Here is an 11,442-nt window from a genome sequence, read left to right as displayed (position 1 = left end):
TACTGGACTCTTTTAGAATATTTTGCTGAGTTTACACACCTATAATATTCAATAACGGAACTTAGAAAAAATGGGGCATACAGATGAATGTCCATTTTGTATCTGTGTATTCAAAGTGGTTAGGATAGATATATAGATGCATTCTCTTAATGAATAGAATGATTTATTCTAATGGTGTTTGTATATAGGATCTCAAGTTCACATCTCGTACAGCAATTAACCACTAAGAACAATATGTGCAGTGTGTTATTTGTTGAAGAAAAAAACCCCCCAAAACCAATAACAACAACAACAACAAAATGATCAGCAAAGCAAATAAATTGTATATTTATTCGCTGAATATGAACAAATGGAAACCAAAGCAAAAACAGATTCATTCAATAAAGCAGCGAATAAAATAAAAATAAATAAGGTTATATCAAAAGTTGTACAGGTCATCTCCTGAAAATTACAGACTTGAAGGAAATCAAGAAGAATCAAATAATAGAACAGAGGTACTGTTTTCATAGACTGGATTCAATAATAGCAGAGATAGGTCCAGGGAGATGGCTCAGTAGAATAAGTGCTTCCCTGCCAAGCTCAAGGGCCTGAGTTCAATCCCCAGTTCTGAAAAAAAAAAAAGAAAGAAAGAAAGAAAGAAAGAAAGAAAGATAGAAAGAAGAAAGAAAGAAAGAAAGAAAGAAAGAAAGAAAGAAAGAAAGAAAGGAAAAAGTGAAAAAATATAATAGCAGAGATAAAATTCTTCTACAATCTACAAACAGTGTAATTTATATAAAAATGAGAAGAAATTACTTTATAAATACAAACAAATGTATTCTAAAGATATATGAAACAGAGCTTAATTGACCTTTTTAGAGGGTGATCTGGCTGTGACATCTGCCAACCCACTGATTGACTGGACTGATTGGCTGACCAGACTGGCTGGACAGGTTTCCTCTTGCTCAATGCTCCATGTGCGTCCTGCCCATAGCTCTGTGCTAGGTCAAAGAGGACAACCACTCTGATAGAGGAGCTCGTTGGTCAAGGGTCCAGAGATAGATAGGCCCCACTGCTAGAACCTCCACATAAGCTCTCAAGCTCTCAAGAAATATCAGTGCACCTATAAAGATAGACTGAAAATGAAAGGATGCAAACACTATTTTCAGCAGGTGAAGTCTAAGAACAAGGGAACAACACACCAAGAAGAGCTAACAATTATGTATAATCTCAGTCAGAAGAATACCCCATTTCTTAAAACAAATATGACATGACACAAAAGAACAGAAACACCACAAATACAATCGTATAATGTGGCTTTTATGTGTCATTCTCACAAATAGGTCACTAGACAAAGTATCAACAAATAAACATCAAAATTAAAATGCAGTCTAGACCCAATGGACAAAATCAACATCTACACTATTTTTCAACTAAAGAAGACTATGTCCTTTACATTAGCCCACCAAATGTTCTTCACAATAGACCATATTTCAGGGTATGAAGCAAATATTAAAGAACACACACAAAAAAGAAATAATCTCATGCATTCTGTCAAATCACAATGCAGTGAATCAACAGGAAAAACAAACAAATTGCAAAAATATATGTAGACTGGATAGTACACTTTTGAAACATATACATATGTTTTGTTTGTACATCTGTGATACATAATAATTGTAATCATCTTAGGAATTGGTACATATGCATATTACATCTTGATTATTTTTACTTCCCATCTTCACAAAATTCTGGTTCCTTTCAATCTCCACAAAGTCTACCTCCCTGTTTCCTCTCATCACTGTTATTTTACCCTTATTTTATTTACATTTTGGGTTTCTCATATGAGGGAAATCACATGAAAATTAATCTATGACTGTCACTTAGCATTATGGACTTATGATATTCATAGCTGAGTAACCTGTGTGTGTCTAGGTATTAGTCCTCTCTCAGTCACTTTCTCATTACAAAGACACAAGACAGGGTAACATGGCAGAGGAGTCTAGGAGAGAAAAGTTGCTCATGTCATGGGGACCAGGAACCAGAAAGAGAAGGGAGAAGCTTGGGATAAAAATATACCCTTACAGATCATGCTGCCAGTGACCTGCATTTCCAATACAAGTCCCCTCTCCCAATAGCAAGTAGGCTATATTGCTCCCAGGTTTCATTCATGTTTTAAAATGTCACCTATGAGCACATGAGACTTTCTAGAGACATTTCGTAAAAAAAAATCTCTTTGAAATAAGGCCTCGCTATGCAGTTCAGGCTGACTTGAACTAATTTTGTAGCCCAGCCTGCCTTCAAACTTGCAACAATCCTCTTGCCTCAACCTCCTGAGTGCTAGGACCACAGGCATGCACCACCATGTCCAACCCTGGAAGGCATTTTTGGTCTGAATTACAAGCCTTCCCTGTTCCTGAAAAGATTCATGGGCATCTTCTTAGTCAAAATGGATTTATTCCATCTCCAAGAGTTGCTGATGTCTTTATGGCTCTAGCATTGGTGAAAAGCCCATTGGCAAAGTCTTCTCTGTGACTCAATGCAAACTCTTAACTGTGAGCCTTCATAAAAATAAAAAATAAGGTTAAACACTTCGAACAAAGTGGCTGATGTTTCATATTCTTGGCATCTCCACTTGTGTATTGTCTTCATTGTAGTTTTGGTATTATTATAGTCCTCCCAGGCTTTCTTCTGAAATTAAGGTCAAAGCTTTTCTGATAGTTCTTGCATGATACATGGCTGTAAAACTGGAACCACATGCATGACACCATGGCACATGACCAAGGTGAAAAGTAGCTCATGATGTCAGTGCCTCCTTGACTCATAGCTGCAGAAGCCACTGAATGCCTAGATGGTTGAGCTCCAACTCTTTCCTAGCTATCCCTGAGTGAGTTTGGTTCAGGATGGCTCTCTTTTGAAAGCACTGTCTTTCACTTTTGTAACTTTGAGCCCACAAAGGCAGGGTCTTGATGATTCTTAGGATGCCCTCAAGGCATCCTTCCTATTGTTCTCATGTAAAGTTCTGGCTTCCTTTTAATCTTTTCGGTAAGCTTGCTCGTATCAAATTTGCACTTACTTTCTTTGAGTGAAACTAAAACTTTTTAAATGAAGGATTTGTTCCTATGTCTCAGTGTAAATCTCATTATGATAGCAGATAGTATTCATGATACATACTGAACATTGGGAGTCTTGAAATTTTCTACACAAGATTAGTTTACCACCTTTAATTTCAGTCTCCCACAAAGTTTCAGGACATGAACAAAAAGTGATAAATTTTCTGCTACCTGGAAACATCCTGAACCCAGTCTTTATTCTCTACATTTTAGTGTCTGCTGTTATTTCACCTTAAAAAAATTCATCCATGTTGGTCTTCCTTTGGTAAATTTGGGTAAGGGTTTATCCATCTTTTTAGTTTTTCAAATAATTAATTCTTTAATTCACTGGTCCTTTGTAATTCTTTAGTCAATTTAATCTCTAATCTTTATAATTTTATTCCTTATTTCAGATTTGTATTGTTCTTGTTTTCTAGTACTTTCAGGTGCATATTTAGGGATTTATTTGGAATGATTTTATTCTTTTAAAGTGAACATTCACAAATGTAAACTTCTCAGAAATGCTTTTTTATGTTACACTTCATTAACTTTTTCTAGGCTTTCATCATCATTTGATTCCAGGGTCTTTTTAATTCCTTACCTCATTTTTTCTGTGAACTGTTTATTACTCAAGACTATATTACTTACATTCCATATCTTTGTGTGGTTTCTTTTGATCTTTCTACTTTTATTCCACCTTGATCCACTAGTGTTCAGGGGATTATTTTAATTCTAATTTACTTAAGCATAATTTATGGCCTAATATGACTTATTTTTGAAAAAAGGATTCTATGCTTCTGAGATAATTATTATTCTATTCTTCCACAAAACACTGTGTGGATACCTAATAAGACATTTGTTCAATGATATAGTTTAAATCCAGTCTTTAAATCTAGTATTTCCTTGTTTCTATCTTGTTGGCCTGTTTATTTGTGAGACAACATTCTAGAGTTGTTTCTTCAGTCAACACTTCTAAACCTTTCCAGAGTTCTCCCACAAAATCTTCCAAACCACATAGTCAAATAATATCATGGCTCTGATCCCACTTCTCTGGTACCAAACTCTTAGTTACTTTCTTGTTGCTGAGACACAATACCTAATATCCACAAGTTAAAGGGGGAAAGGTTTATTTTGGCTGACTGTAGAGGTTTCAGTCCATAACATTCTAGCTCCAAGGCAGTGCAGCATGACAGAAGGGCATTGATCACAGAGAGACACAGTCTATGGCATGGCAGGCAGAAGGGAGAGAGAGAGACAGAGAAAGACAGAGAGAGAAAGAGAGAGAAAGAGAGACAAAGAGAGAGACAGTGACAGAGATAGATAAATAGTGACAGAGACAGACAGACAGACAGAGACAGAAAGGCAGGTAGAGACTGAGAGACAGTCAGAGGAGATCTCAAAGGAGGACTCAGGCCAGCACCTAGCGATCCAGTTCTTTCAACCAGGCTTCATCTCCCAAATCACATTCATCTACAAACTCATCAGTGGACGAATCCACTGAGGAATATCATACTCCCATGATCCAATCACATCTCAGAAGCACCATCTATAAGCATGTGAGGCCTTGGGGGAGGTTTTTTACATATAAATGATAATATGAACCTATAGTCATCTGATTTTTGACAAAGAGGCATAGAAATATGCTGGGGAAAATATAGCGTTTTTAAGAATTGGTTTTGGAAAAGCTAGATATTCACATGCAAATATTGAAATGAGATCCCTATTTCTCATCCTCTACTAAAAACTGAAATGGACCAAATAGTGAGATATGAGACAAGAAATTTAGCCAGGAGTGGTGGCAGATGTCATAATCCCAGCACTCAGGAGGGTAGGGCAGGAGCACTGGCACAAGTTCAAGGCCAGCCTGTGCTACATAGTGATTTGAATGTTAGGATGGACTACATTGTGAGTTTTTGTCTTAAAAACAAAACAAAACAAACAAAAACCAAAAAGCAAAAAACAAAAACAAAAAATCCCCAAGAAACCTCTTAAGACCATAAACTTGAAACACCTGGAAGAAAATATAAGAAAAAAATTGAAGACATATGCACAGGAAAAGATTTGTTGAATACATCCCAAACAGCACAATAATGGAACTACTACAAATTAAAAAGTTTCTGTATGGGTAAGGAACCAGCCAACACAGTGAAGAAGCAATGTATGGAATAGCATCAATCCTTCCTAGTTAGACTTCTTATAAAGTATTAATACCTAGAATATATAAGGAACTCAAATGAAATCAACTTCAGAAAAATCAAATAAGCCAATCAGGAAATAGACAAATAAATTGACTTGATGTTTCTGAAACATTACAAATGGACAGTAAGCACATGAAAAACTGTTCAACACTCTTAACCATCAGGGAAGTAGATATCAAAATGATACTGAGATTTCATCTTATCTCAGTCAGAATGTCTGTCCATCAATTACATAAAAATCAGTGAATGCTGACAAGGATATGGAGCAAATGAATCCTCATATTCTGGTGAACACTAACTACTACAACTGTTGTGAAAAACAGTATGGATATTCCTCAAAAAACTAAAGAGAAACATTGTTTGAGCTAGCTGTACCTTGGTATATTCTCAAAGGAATTAAAGACAGAATACTATAGTTATTTATGCATACTCATGTCTAAAGCAGTACAGTTCAGAACAGCTACTCTGTGGGAACAGCCTACATGCCAATCATCAGTTGCACATTATTCAGCCATAGACAAGAACAGAACATGTCACATCTAGGTAAATGCATGGGACTGGAGATTACCTGAAGCAAAACAAGCCAGTCTCAGAAAGTTACATATTACATGTTTTTTATGCGATCAATTAAAAATGAATACATACGTACATACAGCAATGGGAAAAGAGGTTGTGGAGGGGGAATAAGAAGAGAGGGGAACTGGGAATTAAAATAATCAAATTATGACATATACAGGTTCTAGTACACCAAAACACACATCATTAATGTTTATTACTAATGTGCACTAATAAAACATAAAAAAAGCTAAAAATAGCCTGCCATCATATGATTCACCTATTCCATTCTTGGGCGTATATCCAAAAGAAATGAAATCAGCATCACAATGACATACCTGCATATTGCTGAGGCAGTATTTAAAATAGCTGTGATACACCATCAGCCAAAAGGCCATCAGAGACTAGCGAGGAATTTTTGTGTATAAACGTAGTGCAGTAGTTTTCAACAATGAATAAAACTGTAATCCTGTCATTTGCAGGAAACATATGGAACATCTTAGAAAGAGAAGCATCACCTGTTCTCTAACATGGGAGAACTCAGAAAAATCTATCTGAATATGGAAGAGTGATTTCTAGAAGTGGAAAATGTTGTGGGTGTAGGTGCAAAAAAGGCAGTTGGATTTTTGGCATATACTATAATCATGTTTTGAAATATAACATTGAATCACTTAATATGCACAATTAACATATATTCATCAAATACAAAATAATAAAAATTAAAAATTTTGTTATTAAGAATTTAATCTATTTACATGCCATATAGTTTTTGATGAGTGAGAAACTTCCAGTGCCATTTTTCTCTGGTGGTATTTTAGAATATTTCTTTAATTCTTTATCTCATTTGTTCCAAGATTACATAGTGCTATTGTTGGATAGGGAAAATTTCCCAAGCTCCCATATGTTAAATACCTGGGCTTAGGGTAGCACTACTGGCAGGTGGTGGAAAGTTTAAGAATGGGTTTTAGAGGGGGATTTCTAGCTAGTGAGGACTACCCTTGAAGGGGACCATGGGGACCCGGCACCTTTGCCTTCTCTCCTATGTTATGTGCTGACCATGAGGTAAACAGCTTTTCTCCAATACATATTGCTGTCATGATGTGCTGCCTCACCACAGGTCCCAGAGCAACAAGACCAATTAACAATGGAACAGATTCTTAAATTTGTGAATGAAAATAAACTGTTTCTTTATATAAGATGACTATCTCAGGTATTTGTTGGCATGATAAGAAGCTAGCACAGTAAGTTATCCATATACCTAATTAGTTTCAAATGGAAATTGTTGCCTAGAAATATTTAGCATGTGGGTATGAACCTTAGCCATTCTCGCAAGTCATTCTTTCTTTGGAACACATGGATCTAGAGAGACTTACCTGTTCCATACCAAAACCCATCATCGATGCTTCCTCCAGGTGATGATGGTGTTGGGTCACAGTGTGGGGGAGAATAACCAGCATCACAATGGCAGTTATGAAAATTATTGCAAACCTAAAACCAAGACCAAATAAAATAAAAACATTTTATTTTCAATGAAAATTTTAAGCATATTTTAAGTGCTAGTGTTAATTATTAGTACATTAAAGTAGATGATATTCTTGATACAATTTAAATATCATGTTAGAGAAGCATATAAATTTTATACATGAATAGTGACATTTAAAACGTTTATGAGTTGGGTTATATTTTTTAAAAAGCAGAGTTGAGATACCAGTTTTATATAAAATAAAAAAGCAACAAAAACATAATCAAGCTTTTGCATCATATATATATATATATATAAATTTATATGTAAGGTCAGAAGATATTTTTAAAATGTGACTTGTGGATGAAATGAAAGAAAAGTCAATAGGAGAATAAAAAAATTGAGAAAATCCTTACACAAAAGTTACATAAGAAAGTAAAATATACTTATTTTGAAAAAGAAAAAGGAAAGAAACTGGAAGTCGCAGGAAATGTATGTTATTCAGAGGAAACATATTCGTGCAAGCCCTTTAGTCAGATCACCTTTTTTCCTGAATTTGTTTATAAAATATGAATTGTCTGTATGGTAGAAGATAGTAGCCACAAAAGTTTATGATTGGAAAAAAATCCACAATTTACAGAATTTCTTCAGCTCAATTGTGGACAAGTAGAAATGTGATACATATGACTATGCCTAATTCAGAAATGCATCATTACTTATCAACTAAATAGAAATTGTTAGTGAACTTGGCATGTTGCAGAGATAACAGGCTGGTTAACTACTCTGTCCACAATATGAGGAAATGTACATTTTTTAGATATGAGAGGTGGGAATAAAAACTGCCATAGTATTTCTTGAAGACAATATAATACTTTTGAAAATTGTCATGGTACAAGCATATCACTTTTTTTTTTTTTGGTGGAACTGGGGATTGAACTCAGGCCCTTGGGCTTGCCAGGCAAGCGCTTATTCTACTGAGCTATCTCCAGAGCCCCAAGCATATCACATGTTTTTAATAATAATTTCAGATATAAGATAAATCTTTACAAGTGGATGTACCTTAATGTCTGTTACATCACCATTTCTGAGATTTAAATTAGAAGTTAATATTATGTTTTGAGTTACTTACAAAATATGCATTAAGTTGTGAGCTGTAGTCATCCCCTATCCTGTAGAACATTAAAACATTCTTCCTGTCTAACTGTAGTTTGGTACTTGTTATTTGATCTCCCATTAGTCTTGCCCTCTGTCTTTCCTGGAATCTAGTGAACACTATAATGTTCTCTAATACTGTGAAATGAGTGTCTTAACTTTTACATATGATTGAGAACACATAGCACTTGTCTTTTTATGCCTGGATTAGTTCACTTAACATAATGTCTTGTATCTCTATATATATTGTCACAAATGACAGGAGTTCAAAGGCATGCAACACAAAGAAAAGTGTTTAAAGTGATGTAATATTAATTATTCTGATTTCATCATTATATATCCATTGTATACATCTATCAAATTATCGCACTGTATACTAGAAGTTTGTACAATTAAAAAATTAAAAATAAAAATTTTAAAAGCATAAAAACATTTTCATTGTCTTCAAGACCATGGCTTTTCAAACACAGTATGAGAAATCACTACAAGGAGATAAACTGAAGTCACTGAGGGATTTGACAGATCTGAATGGAAAAGAAATGCTATTTCCTCCAAATTATTACAATATAAGACATGTTTAAAAATAAGCATATTAAATTTATGAATATTTATAAATATATGTACATATACATTCAATTATATGTAATGTGTATAAATTCATTTTAAGAATCTTTACTTTTAATATTGTAATAAGATGTAAATTGTATTTTTGTATAAAGGTGGAAGCTTAAGTTCAAAGTGTATATAACAATTTGATTCTATATGTAAGTAATATATACATATAAGAATAATAAAATTATTTTAATTACTTAGCCATAATTTTCAAAAAAATTCCATATCAGATAACTATATATATTTTTTGGTACTGGGAATTGAACTGAGGACCTTTAGCTTGCCAGGCAGGTGCTTGAGCTTCTGAGCAATATCCCTGCCTCGACTTTACCTTTTTAATTTTAATGTAATATGAGTAGATGTTAACAAGAAAATATGAAAATCACTCTTCCATAAAAAACCCCAAAGGGTCAGGAATACAGTTCAGTGGCCTAAGCTGCTGCCTGGCAACCACAAGGTCCTAAGTTTGATTCCCGGTACCAACATCTCCTAACAAAACCAAAAATTTCATAACAAAACAATTAGGAGGATAACAATGGTGAATATGTTGTTCCTCATGATCTTAAGAGGGCCAAAATATTGTTGAGAGCACAAGTCATAAACAAAGAAAGATGGTTCCTTGTATAAGAAGATTCCTCTTAAAACTACAGAACTTTTTATCAATTAGCAAAAGAAAAAGCTTAACATTTTTTATTTTTGTTCTTTTAAATTTCTTACAACCTTTTTAAAACTATTTTTTTACATTTATATCTGGAACTAAACAACTAATTTTTAAATTTGATTTAATTTTATTTTGAAAAGTAAAAATAAAAGCAAGAACAAAAAAATCAGAAAAAAGACAGGAACAGTAACATACAACAATACATATGTTACAGATTTTCAAAACAAGAATAGCTGATTAACAATGGTTGATATATTATCTATTTTTATGTCAAATCTGTTGCTCAGATTAACAGATGTATTATATAAGATTGGACATATGACTACATATTACCACTTGCTGTGAAGAAACCTTGAATTTTTGCTCTAGTCTTTTTTAAGCTTTCTTATAAATTTATTTTAAAGAGAGTATATTAATAATTGATCTGACATTAGAAATGGTACTATCTCCCTAGTGTAAGAACCTGAAAGAAGAAATAAAACCTGAAAGATATTAACAGATATAGTAAAAAGAAAAGAAATTGAAGTTAAAGATTAAACAACAAAGATGAGAGAAAGAGGAAAAAAAGGCAGGGGAAGAATCATGCAAGTATATATACAGGAGGGCTGAGGTAATTGTACTAAAAATTTCTATCAGTTTTTTGAAAATAGCAATTAATGTGTGGAATTTTCACCTTGACTAACTCTGCATGCTGATATCTGCAATCTGAGCAACAGATCATCGAGGACAGCAATGTATAATCCAAAAACCACGCTTGAATACCTGTCATCTTGGGCTTCTAAATGTGTAGGATTTTAAACAACTAATTTGAAGATAACATCATGAAATACATCAACTATTGTTGAACTCCTATTAGTTTGTTTAGTGAAATTTTGTATTGTTTCTAATACTGTTTTTTATTACTATTTTGTATTAAAAAGAAAGAAAGAAAGAAGAAAGAATGAAAGAAAAGAAGAAAAAGAAAGAAAGAAAGAAAGAAAGAAAGAAAGAAAGAAAGAAAGAAAGAAAGAAAGAAAGAGAGAAAGAAACTGGTGCTAGGGAGACAGCTCAGTGGAATAAGTGATTGCCTGGCAAACGCAAGGGCTTGTGTTTGATCCTCATTACCAGAAAAAAAACAAAAACAAAAACAAAACAGCAAGAGAACATAATGGGTGTGACAACCTTCTATTCCTATTAAAAAGAAAAAAAAACTATTATAAATGAAAGAAATTGTAATTTGGAAAATGTTATTCACCTGTAGTAAAATAATGATAATTTAATGTAAAATGACTGTTACATACCCCATGTCCTTGGCATTTAACAACTGAGTTACACAGTGTTTTATTGACATAATGGGTCACATCATTACAGCTTCCACGTAAACAAAACTATAATGTTAAAGCAAACAACAGAATGTCAAGTCAATAGATGAGCAAATGTATTTGGGAGAAGAATTGTACATAACTGTCACTTACATACAAACATGAACCTAGATTCCATTGCTTTTGATCATTCTAATAAAAGAACTTAGAGTGTCAGAGTGGTATGTTGTTGTTTTATAAAATGCCAAATAAGCAGCTTTCTTAATTTTTATTTTTTGTCTTTCTTTTTTTTTTCGATTATGTAACTTTCTTTTTTTTTTTTAACCTATATTGCCTTTTAATAGTTTTTCTTTTTTTTTCAAAGTTTTATTGATAAACAGATAGCAATGAGACAGTTTCAAATCAAATCGGAAGTACAGTTTCAACAAATAAT

General features: G+C 33.4%; 1 protein-coding gene across 2 annotated transcripts in view; it reads right to left on the bottom strand.

Annotated features, from left to right (window-relative positions):
- The window catches only part of LOC101573490 (A disintegrin and metallopeptidase domain 3-like), a 181,533-nt gene that overhangs the window by 23,289 nt on the left and 146,802 nt on the right, over positions 1-11,442 (bottom strand). For both annotated transcript variants that reach the window (XM_023722016.1, XM_023722017.1), the window contains 2 exons: positions 10,989-11,075; positions 7,195-7,309 (listed from right to left, as the gene is read on the bottom strand). In XM_023722016.1, the coding sequence (XP_023577784.1) occupies positions 7,195-7,309; positions 10,989-11,075 (202 nt within the window). The remainder of the gene's footprint in view (positions 1-7,194; positions 7,310-10,988; positions 11,076-11,442) is intronic.

This window comes from Octodon degus, unplaced genomic scaffold, assembly GCF_000260255.1.
Source record: "Octodon degus isolate 3935 unplaced genomic scaffold, OctDeg1.0 scaffold00088, whole genome shotgun sequence".
Taxonomy (NCBI): domain Eukaryota; kingdom Metazoa; phylum Chordata; class Mammalia; order Rodentia; family Octodontidae; genus Octodon; species Octodon degus.
Note: the sequence above shows the minus strand (reverse complement) of the source record. Positions and strands in the feature narration are given on the sequence as shown.